This window comes from Lissotriton helveticus, chromosome 8, assembly GCF_964261635.1.
Source record: "Lissotriton helveticus chromosome 8, aLisHel1.1, whole genome shotgun sequence".
Taxonomy (NCBI): Eukaryota; Metazoa; Chordata; class Amphibia; order Caudata; family Salamandridae; genus Lissotriton; species Lissotriton helveticus.
This window is the reverse complement of record NC_136069.1, coordinates 299,673,711-299,692,990: the sequence shown is the minus strand read 5'-3', so window position 1 is coordinate 299,692,990 and position 19,280 is coordinate 299,673,711. Positions and strand designations below refer to the sequence as shown.

The 19,280-nt window shown below is 47.7% G+C and overlaps 1 protein-coding gene across 1 annotated transcript in view; it reads right to left on the bottom strand.

The window, feature by feature from the left end:
* The window catches only part of RNF17 (ring finger protein 17), a 3,010,943-nt gene that overhangs the window by 792,163 nt on the left and 2,199,500 nt on the right, over nucleotides 1-19,280 (bottom strand). Inside the window, exon 29 of the mRNA XM_078657063.1 lies at nucleotides 2,701-2,975. Within this exon, the coding sequence (XP_078513189.1) occupies nucleotides 2,701-2,975 (275 nt within the window). The remainder of the gene's footprint in view (nucleotides 1-2,700; nucleotides 2,976-19,280) is intronic.

Sequence of the window (19,280 nt, the reverse complement as noted above, 5' to 3'; positions counted from 1 at the left end):
TCTAGTTTGGTATAAATGGAGGCGTTCTTGACTTGATCCAGGAGGTTGGAGATAAGCGGGTATCGGTTTTTAACCGTAATGGCTTTCATCGCCCTATAGTCGATGCAAGTCCTCAGGTCCCCTTCCTTCTTCAACACGAAGAAAAGGGGAGATGACACCGGGGACCTGGAATGGCGGATGAACCCATTGTCCAAGTACTCATCCAGATAGGAGCGTAGGTGGACGTTCTCCTTTTCGGTAAGGGAATAGATGATGCTACAGGGCAACGTAGAGCCGGGTATAAGATCGATCCGACAATCGAAGGAATGATGCGGTGGCAGGGTGTGGGCTCCTTTTTTATCGAACACTTCTGCCAGATCCTGATAGTTCTCAGGTACTTCGGCTTGGGATACCGTTCCCATGCCTTGTACCGGTAATGATTGAACTTGTATGGAACGGATACCATGCAGGTTGTCCTCCTTGTAACAGGTTCTACAGCAGTGTTCGGAATCCAGACAGATAACCCGAGAAACCCAGTCAACCCGGGGATTTTGTTTTACCAGCCATGGTGGGCCCAAAATGACTCTGAACTGTGGTGCGTCTATGATGTCAAAGCTGATGGATTCGGCATGGTTGTTCGTGAAGCACATGGTTTTGTCTTCGTTCTGATGCCTGATGAGACCGGATGTCAGGTCCGTTCCATCAACCGCCTTTACCGTTTCTGGTTGTTTTTTAGGCACAGTGCTCATCCCCAGAGTTTGTGAATAGGCCCGTGTTTCATTGCCTATGGTGTCCCTTCGAGTGGGCACTTGATGTTTTCCTTGCGCTGCAATTTCCCGTTCCTACTGACATGAACATGTTAATGAGTCCGATAACGACCCATTTTTGGAGTTGTCCCATGAACTTGCAGCTTCAAGATGCATGGCATGAGCTACTCCGTACTGGAGAGATGCGTGCTTCAGCACCAGAATTTCCAGATTGTGGCTCTAATAACACATTTGCAGAACAGCAGCCTACTTCTTTAGCATCAGCTGATAACGAGGACAATGTCTGTTATTTGGACATTTTAAATAGGACTCTCCAGGAATCCTCCTCAGGGGGACTTAATCCTTTCTTGATTCGTTAAACATTAATATTGTGCAAGACAGCAAAAACTCCTAACACTTTAGACATAACACTGTAGCACAGCAGCAGCTTTCCAACACAGTAGTTTTATCTTATAAACTGTGTTTTGTCCCTTTGGAGGCAGAGAGACCTGTCCTGAAACCAACACATGCCAGGTATGGGGTATGTTGCTAATCCCAGAGATCACTAATATATCTCTTTGTTTACACAGTAAGAATAGACCTACACAGATAGATAATTTGCCAGTGTTGAGTTGTTTATTGTATACAGTCTGCTAAGTAATATTGATGACTTTACTTAGTTGTATTTGGCCACCTATCGCAGCACATCTGCTTCATGATAGACTACAATAGTTTCAATAAATGTTTTGAACACTTATCGTCGTGTCTTTCAGTTGTTTACTAAGGGCATGCATGAGTGAGTGATGGATGATCTGTTTCCACAGTTCCCTTGGGGAATAGAGGGTCATCTTCTAGGTTTGACAAAATCATCTGTTACTCTGGGAAGCTTAGGAGTTCAGGTGAGTTCAGGTGAGGCACTGTGAGCTAGCTGGATTTGGGCCAACAGGTACTGACGTGGTAGAGAGACACAATCCCTATATGCTGATGTCCCATCATCCCAAGGCAAAGTTCTGCTTACTAGCAGAATCCCTGCAACACTAGAGCAAAGCACTGAAAATCTGTATTTGTAGAATCTCTTTTAGAAAAAAACTGTTGAAATTAAAAGAGCATCTCTGGATCAGCATTGAAGGGCACGGAATGAAGGGACCAGACATCAGTGCTCCTGGGTGGGTGCTTAAGAACTTCAGGGATATGACCATGGCATCGTTTCTCATGCCAAGGTGGAGCCAGTGCTGCAACCAGTGCAGAAGAGCAATGCAAAAGTTTTAAAAGCCTATCTGGAGCCTGGAAGTTTTAACAGGTTAGGAATCTGCAGGTAAAAGTATTCATCAGAAATAAAAATACCAGCCATGCCAGTAAAGTACTTGTCAGCTGCCATCCCTTTAAACAGCATAACATTTACTGATGAAAATACAATATACTCCATGTCGCAATTATATATTTTTTAGGAGGTAATTACTCACCTCAGAATGAAAAGCTGTTTCAGAATGGTCTCTTTGTGTATGGTGCATTGTTTATTATTTGCTTTTGTAGCACATCTGTAATAAGAGAAACTACAAATGAAGATGAGACATGAACACAGATGAGAGCTCTACTAGAGCACCTTTGGTATTTAATGAAGCAGGAAGCCTAATTGAGGCTCTGTGACAAACATCTTCTTTACACATAACCCCAGGTGATAGACCATAGCTGTCAAGCACTTTTTCCTGACTGATACTGCTGCCTCACATGCACTCTCCTCTTGCCCTAGAACGTCGCTTTGTACCGAACCAGCGAGGTTTGCATCATATGAATTGACATATAATTAAATGCATTCAAATCAGACTGTCTTATTTTACAATTACATTCTTCAAAATTTCAAAACAATTGAAATTGCCTGTGGAATATATATTAGATGTCAAATGGATGACTGATTGTGGTACATTAACAGAGACAAAAGTTGAGAAAAAAAACGATGTATAACAAAATGTCTTACTTAGTGATGTCTGCACAACGTAGATTGTACCATCCTCTCCAACAGAGCTAACTTCACCTTCAAAGGTATTTGTGTTTGGAATACATGGAGATTTGTAAGGTGATATTGTTACTAGTGAGGTTATCACTGGTTGCTCTAATGTGATACAAAGATCTTCTGGAGTACGAGGGATAGATGAATATTTAACTTCAGGCAGTGCACTGTTTGAGGGTGAAGATTCACTTTCCAAGAGAAAATCTAAATGATTTTCACAAGCTTCTTGGGAAGGTTCCGTTCTATAGAACAGACAAAAATGGTTAAATGTGAAAACACAACATTGAATTATCAATTTTAAAATGATGAAAAACTTTTTCATTTAAATTACAACATGAGATGCATTATGCAAAATTGACAACTACAGTTCGCAGGTCAAGGTAGCACATCTGAACTGCCTGCTAGTAAATTCTTAGGAGGCTGATTTCTATTGAAAACAGCAGAAATTTGTTAAACAACATGGACCCTAATAAAACAACTTTAGCTGGACAACAGCCTATTGAAGCAACAAAATCAGCTTAAAGGACAAGTTAATTCACTTTGGTAACGCTCTTTCTGGGGAAACTATCTTACTGCAGATTCCTCACCGACCTCCCACCCGCCATGTCTGTGATTAGACTTTATCTAAACAACTAGAGCGCAAATGGAAAAAATGTTAAGACAACGCAGATAACGACATCTTCAAATCAGCGTCAAAACACAACTCGCAACTGGTAGATGGCACCCTGTGGCTAAGCAAAGATGATGTTCTGCTCTGAAAAGGATGTGAGGGACCTACATTGCCACCACTCAGGCAAGCTGATGGCAATTGCTTTCAAGGGTGTCTGGAAATCCACATGCCAAGCCCCAACAGCAGCAAATTGGCTTTGAACAGTGTGCAGATTCCCAGACTTTGGATCTTATTAATGGCTAGAGTCCAATTCACAGAACAGGGAGGATGAGAGGGGCAGTGAGGAATCTGTGGTTAGATTCTCTACCAGAAAGAGTTACAGAAGGTAAGTAACTTGGTCTTCTGATACAGACGTTTAACCGCAAAATCTTCACCCACTGAATAGATACCAGAGCAGTAGCTATTTAGGTGAGTCTGTGAATTGTCTCAAATCAAGATATCTTGTAGTAACCGAACAGGTGAAATGCCCTTCTCAGCAAACCTGGCTGTCCAAACAGAAGTATTTTGCGAATGTATGGAGTGACACCTACGTTGACACCTTGCACATGTCCAGTACATGAACTCAACATACCAATGCAGCGTAAGCAGCTTTGGGCCTGGTGGAATGGTATTGCAGACCGTCTAGAGGCAGTTTTTTGGCCAAAGCATAGCAGATCTTTTGAAAGGGAGATGGTCCTCCTCAGTATCAGCTTACTATATTCACCAAACTGAACCCAACAAATGATTGTACACATTGTGTTCTATGGTACAATCAATGTAGAAGCTCAGTGCTCTCTTGGGATTCAAGCGATGGAGTGTCAGATCCTACTTAGGGTGAGATGGAGACTGGAAAGTCGGAAGGGTGATGGTCAGAGCGATGTGGGACTGTGTCACAACTTTTGTTAAGAAGATTGCTCATGTCCACAGAATCAGTTTGTCTGGGAAGAAAGTGGTGTTCAGCGTGTTAACACAAACAGCCTCAAGATCCCACACTCGCTACATCCAGGTGGTAGTGGCTTGGAATACTGTCTAAAGGGTGAGAAGCTGCAAGTCACCTCAATGGGAGTACAAGGAGGAACAAGATAAAGAGCCGCATGGCATGACGAAAGTAGGAGAAAACAAAGGTGGAAACCTTTAAAAAGACACATCACAAGCAGTGAATTGAATCATAAGGGCTGGTCTGTCAGCCACAAACAGGGTGACTGAGCTGAAAGGTACACCTTAACTGTGCTGAAAGCAAACGGTTACTGGGAAAGAGACAAAACAAACAAAACGTCAGATAACTTGCCCGGAGGGGGGTCAATCTAGCGTGTGTCAGACCACACCACAATTTATTCCAACAGGCATATCAGGATCCACAGGCATAGCGACGTCCTCACATCTTTCCAGGGTTGAGTGGCAGGAGGGGCAGAGGCCTGCTTGGATTTTTTGTTTTTTTCATCTATTTACAAAATGACTTGGACTGCGACGACGACCGACTCAATGATTCCTGGACCGGGACCAACCCTTGGACTTGGAATGGTCTCACTGTTGAGTCCTCTGGTGCTTTGTGACAGTTTCGCCTTGTGGTCTTGTATGCCTTCGGATTCATTGACGAGCAGTCAATGGATTGACCCCAAGCATCACAGGCAAACTTGATGTGGAACAGACATCTGTTTGCAACAGTCCTTACAGGGATTAAAACCTCTCACTTTGGGAGGCGATGTTTTCCTTCCACGCTAGATTCAATTTTATGAGGTAGTTCTGGATCCAAGTTTGGTGGTACGGAAAGAAAGGAACTGACGTCAGTGTGGGAGTGACGCCTATATAGGCCATTGTAGGCCCTGTATGTCATTTTGGGTGCAAATGACATCAGAGCGAAGCCCCATGGTACCACCTAAAGGCATGCAAAGGTACTGCTCAAAATATTCCAGATCCAGCATGACGCCTGAGGTATATTCAACAGTCTCTAACACAAATAGTATTATTACATAAGACTATAAAGTCAATAGTTAATTTGTAAATGTGTATTTATTTATTTATTTATTGTACTTGTAGAGCGCAACAATCATCCCAGGGGATATTACGGCGCTAAGAGAGCTTAAACCAGTTTTAAAGGTGTGTGGTTACCAGAGACATCAACAAATGGGTCCTAAACGACAATTCGGAAGGAGCCAGCAATAAAGTCCTAAAATTAGCCGCGTATTCAGCTTCTTCCTAAACCTCAAATGGTCGCAGTGAGGGGAAGGTCTAAAGGAAATTCATTCTAACGAGCGGCCGCAAAATATGAGAAGGAGCGACCACCCCCACTCTGGCCTTCTTTACACATCTGGTTTTAGCCACAGCAGATCTACAGGACCTCAAGTTTAGTGAGGGAACATAACATTCGACTTTGTCCTGCAGGAGTCTGGGCCAAAGGGTCTATGCGCTTAGAACTGTAATTTAAACTTAGCCCTATGGCTCCTAGGCAGCCAATGCAGCTCCTTCAAGCACTCTGATGCCGAGCTGTACTTATTTTTGTTGCAAACAAGCTGGACTACTGCATTCTGAGTTCCCTGCAGTCGAGAGAATAAGTAGGCAGCCATTCCAACATAGCACACACTCCCATAGTCCAATTTGCTGGTCAAAAAGGCCTAGGTGAACAAGTTACTTACCTTCGGTAACGATATATCTGTAAGAAACAGTAGTTAGTATTAGATTCCTTACCTTAGAATATCCCCAGGCGTCAGTCTGGATCCGGAAACTTTTGCGTAGCAGTACCCCTGCGCGTCGGTAGGCGTCGTCTGCAGGAGTCCCCTGCGACTCCGCGTTCGTCGTTGGCGTCGTGCGCCGTGATGACGTCGCCGGAGTATATAGACGCCGCCTCCGCGCGCTGACGTCAGTTCTTTGCACACAGCTTTTCCGCGCCAGAACACGCAGAGCCATGTAAGAACCAACACTGGTGCCATGCGAAACTAGGGCCCTGAAGGGGATGACCTTAACCCTATGTATCAGTTCGCAGAACGGTGAGGATGGGCGGGGCGGTAAGGAATCTAATACTAACTACAGTTTCTTACAGATATATCGTTACCGAAGGTAAGTAACTTGTTCATCTGAAAGAAACAGGTTAGTATTAGATTCCTTACCTTAGAATAGATACCCCAGCAATACCAACCCCGGTGGTGGGTCTGCGAACCAATACAGCGTACACCAGAAAGTCCTGGAGGACAGAACGGCCAAAGAAGCCATCCCTCCGGACTTGACTGTCCAGGCAGTAGTGCCTTGCAAACGTGTGCAGCGAGGCCCACGTAGCCGCCTGACAAATGTCCTGCAAGGGGACTCCCCGGCCCAGGGCAGTAGTAGCCGCCGTGGCCCGAGTGGAATGGGCCCTCAGCCCAACAGGAGGCTCCTTCCGAGCCAAAGAGTAGCACGCTTTGATGCACAGGACGACCCACCGAGAGATGGTCCGTTTATGCACCGCCCGTCCCTTCTTCGCACCCACGTAGCCAACAAACAGTTGGTCATCCACCCGGAACTGGCGAGTGTGATCCATATAAAATGAAAGCGCACGTTTTGGGTCCAGACGATGGAGCCGCTCTTCATCCTTTGAAGGATGCGGAGGCGGGAAGAAGGAGGGTAAGGTGATGGACTGTCCGATGTGAAAAGCAGAGACTACTTTGGGCAGGAAAGAAGGTCTAGTTCTCAGAACCACCTTGTCTGGATGAATGGACATGAAAGGAGGTTTGACAGAAAGAGCCTGGAGCTCACTCACTCTCCTGGCAGAGGTGATGGCAACCAGGAAGGCCGTCTTTAAAGTCAGGAGACGGACAGGACAGGAATGAAGTGGCTCAAAGGGAGCACACATCAAGAAGGTCAGAACCTGGTTCAAGTACCACTGAGGCATCACAAACGGAACAGGTGGATACATGTGCGCGATGCCTTTCAAGAATCTCGTTACGATAGGGGACTTGAACAAAGAAGGTTGATCAGGCAGCCTTAGAAAGGCCGAAAGGGCAGAAAGGTAGCCCTTGATAGTGCCCAGAGCAGAGCCCTGCTGGGCAAGAGAGAGAAGAAAGAGGAGAACCTCGGAGAGAGGGGCAGAAAAAGGGTCCACAGCCTTTGCTGTGCACCATGCCACAAATCTGTTCCACCGGCAGGCGTATACCGACTTTGTGGAGGGACGCCTGGCTGCCAGAATCACATCACAAACTTCAGGAGGAAAGTCAAATGGCCTCAACTGTCGCCGCTCAATCTCCACGCATGGAGGTGGAGACTGGACAGGTTCGGGTGGAGGACCGTCCCCTGCTGCTGCGACAGAAGGTCCTCCCGAAGGGGCAGGCGGATCGAGGGACCGACTGACATGCTGAGTAGCTCGGGATACCAGTACCTTCGAGCCCAGTCCGGAGCCACAAGGATAACTTGGGCCCGGTCGCGCCTGATCTTCTTCAGCACTCTGGGCAGAAGTGGTATAGGCGGAAAGGCGTACAACAGACCGCAACTCCACGCGCGCCGAAAGGCGTCGCCGTGCGAGTGCCGTCTTGGAAACTCCAACGCGCAGAACTGATGACATTGCGCGTTCTCTTCTGTGGCGAATAGATCTAACCAAGGCTCTCCCCATTTCAGAAAGAGGCCTTGCGCCATGTCCGAGTTCAGACGCCATTCGTGATCCACCAAGCACCGACGGCTGAGTTCGTCCGCCCTGGCGTTCAGAGAACCTGCCAGGTGTTGAACCGTCAGAGTCACGCTCTGACGTTCAAGCCATTGCCAGAGACGCAGAGCCTCCTGGCAAAGGGTCCACGACCCCACTCCGCCCTGCTTGTTGCAGTACCACATGGCGGTGGTGTTGTCCGTGAACACCTGCACTACACTCCCGTTGACAAAGGGGAGGAATGCCTTCAGTGCTAGACGGATCGCCCGCAGCTCCAACAGGTTAATATGGAGCCGGGACTCCGCCGGAGACCAGATGCCTCTGATCTCCTCCTCTCCCAAGTGGCCTCCCCAGCCCTGGAGGGACGCGTCCGTCACAACCACGTGCTCCGGTTGGGGAAGGGAGAGGGGTCTGCCTCTGACCCAATCGCGGTCCGTAAGCCACCACTGCAGTTGTCTCGCAGTGCCCTCCGAGATCAAGACATGGTCGGACAAGTTGCCCTGATGCTGGGCCCACAGAAACTTCAGGTCCCACTACAGAGCCCGCATCCGCCACCGGGCGTGATGCACCAGAAGGAGGCAGGAAGCCATGAGCCCCAGCAGCCGCAGCGTCAACCTGACCGAAACCCGGGATAACGGCTGAAAGATGGGAATCAAAGCCTGTATATCCCGGACTCGCCGTTCCGGAGGATAAACCCGAAACTGCGCCGAGTCGAGAACCGCTCCGATGAAAAGGAGCTTTTGAGAGGGACACAGGTGTGATTTCGGCACATTGATGGAAAACCCCAGCTCGTGCAGGAGGTCTGCCGTCATCTGAAGGTGGTGGACGACTGTCTGGGGCGAGCCCGCCTTCAACAACCAGTCGTCCAGGTAGGGGAAGACTGAAACCCCCAACCGGTGCAGATGGGCTGCGACCACCGCCATCACCTTTGTGAACACCCGTGGGGCGCTGGTAAGGCCGAATGGGAGCACGATAAACTGAAAGTGCTCGTGGCCTACCGTGAACCGCAGGTAACGCCGGTGGGCCGGCAGGACGGGGATGTGAAAATACGCATCCTGCAAGTCCAACGCTACCATCCAGTCTAGCGGGTCTAGAGCAGCCAAGACCTGAGCCAAAGTCAACATCTTGAACTTCTCCTTCCGGAGGAAGCCGTTGACGTTCCGTAGATCCAAGATAGGACGTAGGCCCCCTTTGTCCTTCTTGGGTACCAGAAAGTAGTGGGAATAGCAACCACATCCTACTTCTGGCCCAGGAACGCGCTCAATGGCCCCCTTGGCCAAGAGGGCCGTAACTTCCTCCTGTAGAAGTGTCAAGTGGTCCCCCGACACACGGTGGTTCTGCGGTGGCATGGCTGGAGGAGTGGTCTCGAAGGGGAGGGAGTAGCCCCTTCGGACGAGCTGCAGCACCCACCTGTCCGATGTTATCGTGCGCCAGTGGGAGAGGTGATGGCGAACCCTGCCGCCCACCGGCGTCACATGGGCCTGAAAGCACGGACTAGGAGGATTTAGAGGCGGATGCTGCGGGGGGAGGTGTGGTCTGACCTCGCCGCTGTCCCTGACCGCCACCACGGCGGTTCCCACGGCCGCCGCCGCGTTGAGAAGTCTGTTGCGGCGCGTGGCTGGCAGCACGTGTGGGACCGCCCCTTCCGTGGCCACGAAAGGAGCGAAACGAACCCGTTTGCTGGTGCTGGGTCGAGAGACCCAAGGACTTGGCCGTGACCCTGGAGTCCTTGAAGCGTTCCAGCGCGTGGTCCGCTTTGTCGCCAAACAGGCGACTGCCATCAAACGGCATGTCCATCAATGCAGTCTGGACATCTGCCGAGAAATTGGCGGATCTCAGCCAGGCGTGGCGACGAATCGCCACCGTCGTGGACATCGCCCTGCCCAGTGAGTCGGTTGTATCAAGACCACACCGTATGGAGTATCTTGCTGCGTCTCGGCCTTCAATCATAGCCTTGCCGAGCTTAGCCCGTACCTCCTGCGGGCATTCAGGCAGCAGTTCCGCGACCGTATCCCACAGAGAGTGGGTGTAGCGGCCTAAGAGGCACGCGGTGTTGCAAGACCGCAGTCCCAGACTCAGGGACGAAAAGACCTTCTTACCATACTGGTCGTACCTCTTAGATTCCCGGTCGGGCGGGGCCGACGGGAATGCTGTCTGGGAAGTCGAGGCCTGGATCACCAGGCTCTCAGGGGTGGGATGGGTGGACAAGAACTTTGGGTCATCCGTACACGGACGGTGGCGTCTGGCCACGTTCCTATCAACAGGCGAACCTGAAGCGGGCCTGGACCACGTGCCCAAAAGAACGTCAGTTAAGGCCTCATTGAACGGCAGCAGTGGCTCCTGTGGGCATGACTGCGGTTTGAGTACCTCAGTGAGGATGTTAGTCCTCACGGCCGCGACGGGGAGCTCAAGGTGTAAGGCCTTGGCAGCCCTCATCAATACCACTGAATAAGCTGCCCCTTCCTCCGTAGCCACGGTAGGAGGCGAGACAAAGCCATGGTTGGGGGAGTTATCCAGACCACTGGCGTCACCCAAGTCACCTGTCCAGTCCACGTCGTACTGACACTCGCGGGTCAGAGGGTCCTCAGACCCCTCCCACTCCTCTCCGCAATCTACATCCTCACCATATTCGGAGTCAACAATGTAGACCGGCTCCCCGGGGTCAACAGGCCCCATCGGCGTCGGACTCGGCGTCGGGCGACGCCGGTTCGACTCCACGGCCGGAGTCGGAGAGGGAATGGGGGCGCCGCCGCCCGGAGCCGGCGTCGAAGACCCGGCGCCGCGCGGGGGCGGCGCCGTGGGTTACCCCGATAGAATCGGTGCCGGAGAGGCCGGTTGACCAGCCGGCGTCGACCCCGAAGGTCCCTGCGGCGCCGGGGCCGGAGCCGTCGGCGACGTCGGGGCCGGAGAACCCGACGGCGTCGAGGCAGGAGCACCCGAACCGCTAGGACCCCCGGACGGAACCACCGGGCCCGCAGGCGCCGTAGGCCCCGTCGGAGGAGACAGTGCCCTCATGGCCATGAGGAACGCCTCTATCTCCTCGGGCGACGCGCCCTGCCCAGGGACCGCAGGGTATGGAGCAGGCCGCGTCGGCGACTCGCGCGGAGCCGCGGGGGTGGGGCCACCCGAAACCCCGGCGGAGTCGGGGGTACGATGACGACGCCCCGACTTCTTGTGCTTCCTACCTGAGGAACCAGAGGAATGGTGACGACTCCCGGAGCGCTCGTGACGGCTCCGCGACCGCTCCCTCGATCGCTCCCTAGACCTCCGTCCGGACCGGGACCGCTCTCGACGCGGGGCCGACACCCGGAGCTCGAGTAGCTTGCGGGACCGCTCCCGTCTAGCTTTATTCGTCAAGGCCCGGCAATCGACGCAGGCGTCCACGTCGTGGTCCGGGCCCAGGCACCGGAGGCAGAGGCGGTGATGGTCCGTGACCGACATCGTGCGGTCACAGCCGTCACAATTCTTAAAACCGGGCATCCTACCGGCACCTTAAGAGTAACAGGAAAGATTCAAAAACTTTGGTCAAAGACCGGAGTACTGCTCTTCGGATCTGTGCTAACTGGCGCGGAAAAAAGAAGAACTGACGTCAGCGCGCGGAGGCGGCGTCTATATACTCCAGCGAAGTCATCACGGCGCACGACGCCAACGACGGACGCGGAGCTGCAGGGGACGCCTGCAGACGACGCTTACCGACGCGCAGGGGTACTGCTACGCAAAAGTTTCCGGATCCAGACTGACGCCTGGGGATATTCTAAGGTAAGGAATCTAATACTAACCTGTTTCTTTCAGATAATGGTTTTTCTCCAGTTCAATCAGATCCATATAAAATGTCTCCTCAGTAATTTTAGCAAGGAAAAATATATCCCACACAGTACTCAGACTTGATCTTGCATGGTTAGTGCATTGTCCACCAGGATTCCCAACTTTTTTACAACCTGTTTGAACTTGGGAGTGGTACCTTTTGACTGGGGCCACCAGGTTGCGTCCCAGAGTAGGTGTGCTCCTCCGGAAAGCAGTATCTCTGACTTCTTTGCGTTTAGTTTCAGACAGTGGTCTCTTCGCAGTTTCTGGGTGGCAGTTAATCAGGTTGCTCCTAGTGTACTTGTATCTTTCTTCAATGGCTATCAGCAGCTGCATGTCATCCACGTAGGAGCAGATATTAAAACCCCATTTCTTACCAATCTTGGCCAAAGAAGAGTCATAAGCATTAAAAAGAGTTGGACTCAAAGAGGCTCCATGCAGGACACCACAGTTGGCTGTTCTTGGCATGGAAGAAAAGGAGCCCATTTGTACTCTTTGAGTTCTATTTTATAACAAGCATTTGCAATGCAATAGGTCTCCCATGACTGAAAGTTTGAGCTATTGGCGTTTGCCTTATTTATTGCAACTCCAATAGCTCAAACTTTTAGTATTGGGAAACCTAGTGCATTGCAAATGCTTGCTTTACTCACTGTTTCCTATGTGGGTGGTAAGGCTGGAGCCCATTTTGTTATGAAGCTCTCTCCCCTCTGTTCAATGTGTCTGAAACACACTTGCCCTGCACTGGCATTTGGAAATCCAAAGAAAAATGTAAAGTGTTTGGGTCTATAGGAATAATAGGGGTAGAAACAAAATATTACACGTTGACTCCAGCTTATGCAACACGATTGTTGGAGAACGTTGGCCTGCTGTGTAAACTGAGAAGCTCTATGTTTCTTGTCAATACAACACTTTCCCCTGTAGGTTTGGTATAGCAACACAAGTCTGAGAACACACTTACAGTGAGGGACACAGGAGAAGGTGCATGTGTAACCTAAAGTTGTCAGTCTCCCTCAGACAGAGCAGTGAAGTGTAGGGGCTGTCCCCTATTGCAAAGATAGCAGGCAGAATACACCTCCATAAAGCTTGTCAGAGGGTGTAGTCACTTGCAATCACAACTACTTAGCACCCCTTTCAATAAACAGTTTTAAGATCGGAGAGAAACAGCAGCACGTTACGAGGATATCAAAGTTTGTGCCAGTGGAACTTTCTGCTGTCAGTGCCGGGACGCCCCTTGCTGGGGCAGCTGTTGAGCTATACAAGTTGTGGTAACATAACATAAAATAACAGACACTAGAATCTGCATTGCCTTGTCAGTGAATACATGGCATTTCATCCAATTCAGGCCACAAGCTGCTTGTGTGGCATCACTGTTGTCCTGACACATATAGTAACTGACTTCCAGGAGTTTCCCGCGGGGCCTGCACAAGGTGTCTGTCTCGATCTGCTGCTAGTTCTGGCAGGCAGCAAATGTTGGTACCATGGGCTTCAGCGAAAGAGGATGTCGTCCCCCTCGTACACCCACTGACTTGCCTGTCTGGGGTTGGGAGGGGGAAGAACCTAAACCACAACAGGGTAGTTGAGGGGCATCTGATCCCGCCATCTGCTTCAAACTCATGCGCAGAGGATACAAAAAGCCGCATGGCCCTTGTCACGGCTGCAGCAAGCTCTTGCCAAAGGGACTGTGCGCTCACCTGGTCTCAACCAGCCTGCTGCAAGCAACACGCGCGAGTAAGAGCACTCCAGGCGTCTAGCCTGGGGCCATTTCACAACTCACTAACACACACCACATGTGGGAAAAGTGCAGGCCCACAAATAATAGCAGCCCAGGAACTGCAGCTCCGTCTCACTCCATTACCCCGGTCAGCCAAATCATGGTAGAAGCTGGTCTCTCCAGCCATCGCAGACCCCGGCCATAACAATGAATTGTTTTTAATGCTGCAAAAGAGCTGGGTGTTCACGGCCAACTCCATATAAGTTGGAGGCAGGTGATGGATTGGGATACGTTACAGATAACAAACATGGAGCAGGAATTGTTCGAGGTCTCTCACACCATTCTTCTTCGCATACAGGGACTTCGACTTAGCCTGTTATAAATCCTCAACTACTAGTACCATGACGCAGTGGAAAACATGACTAAACACTACCTTCACACCGGATAAGGAAGATGTTCTCTAAGAGTACATCTATGCGCTTTACACATATGATGTAACAGAGCAAACATGAGGCACATTGAGACCTCAGTAGAAACCTAGTTCTACATATGTTAGGCGTAGATAAAAACAGGTGCTACCCACTACTTGAAGTGGGGAGAAAAAAGTAGGGGGACTGTGTTCGGAAAAATCAGAGGGCGGGAATAACCAGAGGATTGGGTCAGTTGGCTGAGTCAGAAAGAGCAAAACATCCCAATTTTTAGTATTTGTTTGTATTTTAGTGACCAGTTACAGCTTACTATATTATTTAATTCAACCAATGGAAACAATTATTTAACGTATATTACCAGTTATTGACATTAAAATACATTCACAAAGTAGGATATGTTTTTAATCACAGAATGTCCCAAATAAGCTTAAAAGTGGATTCCCAAGCCATTTGTCTCTGAGCCAAAGAGTTTCTGTCATCAGCACTTCTCCTCCCTTTTTCCACAAGAGCAGTTCAAACATGAATGGCAAAATATCAGGTTGCAAATGTTTTCCACTTAGTTATGGCTCTATCATGTAGCAGCAGTTTATTTTGGTTTCACGTTATATTGCTGCTATATAAATAGGGATGGTGGGGCAGAGATTCACAATTATTCTCTTGTGTTATCTTGAAAATTCATGTGATATATATATGTTTAAAAGGATGTTGTTGTTTTAGTGATGGGTTAGATGGTTCAGTGGTTGATAAATGTATTTTTCACACATTGTAGATACCCCTGAAGAAGGTTGAAAGAACCGAAATGCATTGGGTGTAGTGATTGGACTTTGGAGAACTCTGAATTTTGTACAAGTGTTCTTGAATAGGCCTGGATGGGCAATTTTGGAATATGTAACACGCACAAGAAACTGGAATTTCGAGCCTTTGACGTGATTGAGGAACTGTGAATAAAAATCTGAGATTAAAAAGGATGAACTTTGGAATACTTTTGGTTTAAGTGTATAAAATTCAACACTAGTGTATCAGGCTGTGCAACCCTTTGTTGAACAGCAAGCAGCGTTCGACATTGTCTGGGCAATATTCATAAACGAGTGCTTGAAACTGAACGGAACACTATTTGGGTGCTGCATGCCAAACTTGAGTAATTGACAAGTAAGAGGATGTTAATAAACATAAAGGGTGTGCTCCAGATTACACATGCAGAGACGTCTACCATGTATGCCACATAATACGTCATCTGCCGCAAAATCTGACGATTTGAACTAATAAATTGTTTGCAGCTCAAAAGGATCAAAAGTTACTAAAAAACGTGGCTTGTGCTGCTGCAAAGTGGAGGGACCTTTGCAAAGGGTGACTGGACACCTTTCTCAATGCTGCAATTGTATGTTACACTGGTACAAATGAGGAAAAATCTTGCAGAGTGTTAGCATGTGTAAAAATATCAAAATAATAAAGTATCAGAAATTATATACTGCATTACGCTGCAGCCTTTTTTGCTGTATAATTTAGTCAACACCACAGCATAATTTTGTCTTCCATTGCTGCATAATTCCAGTCGCCACCAAGCAGGCAGCACAAGTTAAAAGTGCTTGTGCACGAAGCAGAGCGACTGTGAAGTTTGCAAACTTAGATTGGTGTGTGCAAATCCTGCATTGCTGATCCCTGGTGAGTTGCAGCTACTACTGTCGAAACAAGGCCAATGGTGGTACCAAGGGGTGAGGGCCTCAAGGGTCTTCAGTATGGGTTGTGGTGGACAGGCATTCAAGGTTAACCCACACTTGCCTTCGCTAGGGGCTACGGTCCACCTGAAAGTGCTGAGACACCAGGGCTTCTAAGGTCTAGTGGGGCCTTCTAAGGTCTAGCATGGTAATGTTCTCCCGCAAGAGAGTGGCTTGGTGGGCTGTTCATGAAGGCTGAACCTGGTTCCCCAGTTCTAAATTTGTCAGATCTGGCCATAGTGCCACATTCTCTCCCCCAATGTACACCATACTGCACCACTGAGAGAAACTCACACTGCCTTCAGCTCAGCTACATCCCAATTGTGACCCTCTATAAACACCTGGATGCGACTCAATTGAAATTATGCACTAGACAAGAGCAATATGCTGCCTGGAGAAAAAAAAAAGTAACATCATCCTGGAAAAAGCAAACACTCATGGTGAATGGTAGATTTATTTATTTATTTTAGAGTTTTATATAGTGCTAGCTAGACCCAGAGGTATCAGAGCGCTTTACATAAGGAAACAGCCTGTTACCAGTTACAGAAAGGGCACATTAATTACAGAAAAAGTAAAAATTTAATACAGGAGTTATTGGCAAGTCGAGTGTCAGGATTAAAAAAGAACAGGGGGAGCTGGCAGTCCATTTGAAGGCGATATTAGTAGCGGAGAAAAAGGCGAGACATATGTCCGAAGTCTGGCTGGGTAGAGGACGGCCAAAGCGGTGTGCCAGGGCCAATCTCCCCTATAGCTGTCGGTGCAGCTCCACCAGGAATCGGCCATGCGGTTCGGGCTCCGCCGGACGAGTATCAATTCAAGAAGAACAGGGGGAGCTGGGAGACCAATTGGAAGGAGACAGCAGCGAAGAAAAGGTTAGGCAAAGGATGTGAAATGTAAGCAGGAACAACAAACAGCATGGTTACCTTAAACCTTTTACACTTATTCAGAATCCAGTGAGTGCTTTTGTCTGAAAAGTTAAGGACATGGCAACAGGGACCAGAAGGGACCAGTTTCAATGTCCATTTCTTATATCCTTACAAAACGTAAGCAGTATGGTTTAAATGGACCACCTCTGTGAACACAGAGCCGTAGTACACATTTTGTTTTCCAATCTACCCATCAACCAGGTATTGCAGTACCTCCAGGATAGTGAGCTCTCCCACTTGGGGAAAACAATGTTGCTCAAAGACAGACGAGAAAACAAAAGAAGTGCTTCACTGGCAAAGTCTGTAGAGTGACGCTAATGCGTTTGGGCGTGAATAAAATCAATCTGGCCACTTTGCAACCGGTCTGTCTTGCTTTATTTAGTTACTTTGAAAATACTGAACCGGTCATTTCTGTCCGTACCGAGGCTGCACTTTAGAATAGAAAAAGACTATGTTTCCAGCAAAAGTATTTTTTTGTTTTTTAACCCATTGCACAGGGAAACATATAAACGAAAGGAGAGAAAGAGAGGGTAAGAGATGTTTCTTGGAGTCAAGGTTTTCAGCAAGTGAGGAGGAGCAAGACAGACAGAGGGGGAAGTAGAGGGGGGGTGCAGCTGCGAGCGGCAGAGCAGGACAAGTGGACAATGTGCTTGTCTTATCCAGGCAAGAAGGTAAAGATAGAGCCCTTTTCTTTCTCTGCCCACCCTGCACTGTTGTGTGGCGTTTTAGGCTTTGAGTGAATTTTCCCGATTCATGCCCTTATATAGGTACAATTCACATTGCCCTAATATAGGCATAGAAATCAAACTATTATTTAGGCATAGTCCATGCAAGCCAAATACATGCATGGCTACTTCCACCCGTACCAAACGTCACAACGATTTCTTGGAAAATCGGCTTAAGCAGTTAGGGAACTTCCCCTTGCTTGAATATTGATTTGTCCAACAACTCATGTACTTTGCAAAGAACAACTATTCCCTAGGGGTTCTTTCCTGACGTTATTATGCCCAACTTTACATCAAACTATGGCATTCCTAGACACCTTCAAGGTATAAATATACCTTCACTTGCTATAGCAAACTACGCTGGTTCAGGTGCAGTCTGCAGACCTATTTGCCCGACGCAGCTCGCTACAGCAAGTGCTGAAGGAAGCAGACTCTCCAGCTGACGCACTGATCAAGAAGCTGCTCTTCTCCTGCCGAGAATCCAGCTCCAGTGTTTCCAAGCTCCCCTTGCGGGGTGTTGGGAAATAGAGTCCCGATACAGAGATACCAGACCTCCTTCATTCTAACCAAGGTATGGAGCCGATTAGAACCTAGAGAAATCTTGGATAGATTCTTGGCAAAGATAACTAAACCTATGCTTCACAATACTTACTTCTTCCCTCGTACTAGACTCAGGTTAGGTACATTGGGGTAGGCGTATTGTAGAAGCACCAGTTGAGTATTTTAGTCAATGTTATTAATGTATGTATTTTTATATGGCTTAGAAACCATACAAAGCTCTTAAGAGTATTATTTTATAATATTGTTCTCGCTGTACGCATTATACTTTGCAGTCTGCATAACGATTGTAGAAGTTCACTTCTTTTGTATGAGAAAGAAGACTGTTCAATAAACCTTTTATTGAAAACGTCTGTCTCTCTATCTCTCTGCATCTCTGTAGAAACGAAGCATGCACGATTGACTGAGTGAAATACTTATCTATTGTTTCCGCGATTCTAGAGATATATTTCTTATTCTGGGGAAACAAAAGTTGTCATGTTTATGCGATTGTCAGAAACTAATCCCTTCTTGTGAATTCGAGAACGTTTCTAGTGACCTCTGAGCTAGCTGGCACTCACTATTAAGTTTAGTATATTCGATAGAGACCTGGTTGAGCTCATTTTTTTACTTTTTATTTTTTATTAAGCTACTCCAAATATAGTACAAAAGATAATAGAAATATTCAAATACATCAGTAATTAATATAGAAAGGACATATATAATTCATAACATTAGTTTAAGAAGATAAAACCTTGCATTATTACATAAAATATCATACAGCATAAGGCCAAAGATCTATATATAAGAGAACAGCCAGGATAAAAGATAGAGAAGAAACAGTTCATCTTTAAGCGTTTCTTATATCGCTACTCCAGGCGGCAATTGGTAGCCAAATTTTGCAGCTACGTATTCTAGAGTTTTTCCCTCTAGCTGCATAAATGGCTTTTTCTTGGTTATAGATTCCTAGAAAGCGAGTTAGCCAAATTTGAAAATTCGGGGGATCCACCTCCTTCCAGTGAGCTGCCAATATTATCCTATAAACCACCGTGCCTCAAAATAAACAAGTTTCTTCTTCCCTGCTATGTCTAAGAGAACTATCATAGCCAAGTATATAGAGTGTAGGTGATTCCGCTACTTCATGGCCGAACACTTCCTCACAAAATTTGGATAGCATTTTTTTAAATGATGCTAATTTACCGCATTCATAGAACATATGTACCAAGTTTGCAGGGCCTATTCCACATCTAGGGCATTCATCATTTATTCTTTTGCCCCAAGCATATAACTTGGCAGGTGTATAATATAAATTATAAATAGTTTTATATAGTTGTGCTTTCAAGTTAGATGATAGGAATAGCTTGGATGTGAACAACAGAGAAATATCAAAATCTACATTGGGATTAATAAGTTTACCCGCCCACGATGTCTCTATATGTTCCAGAT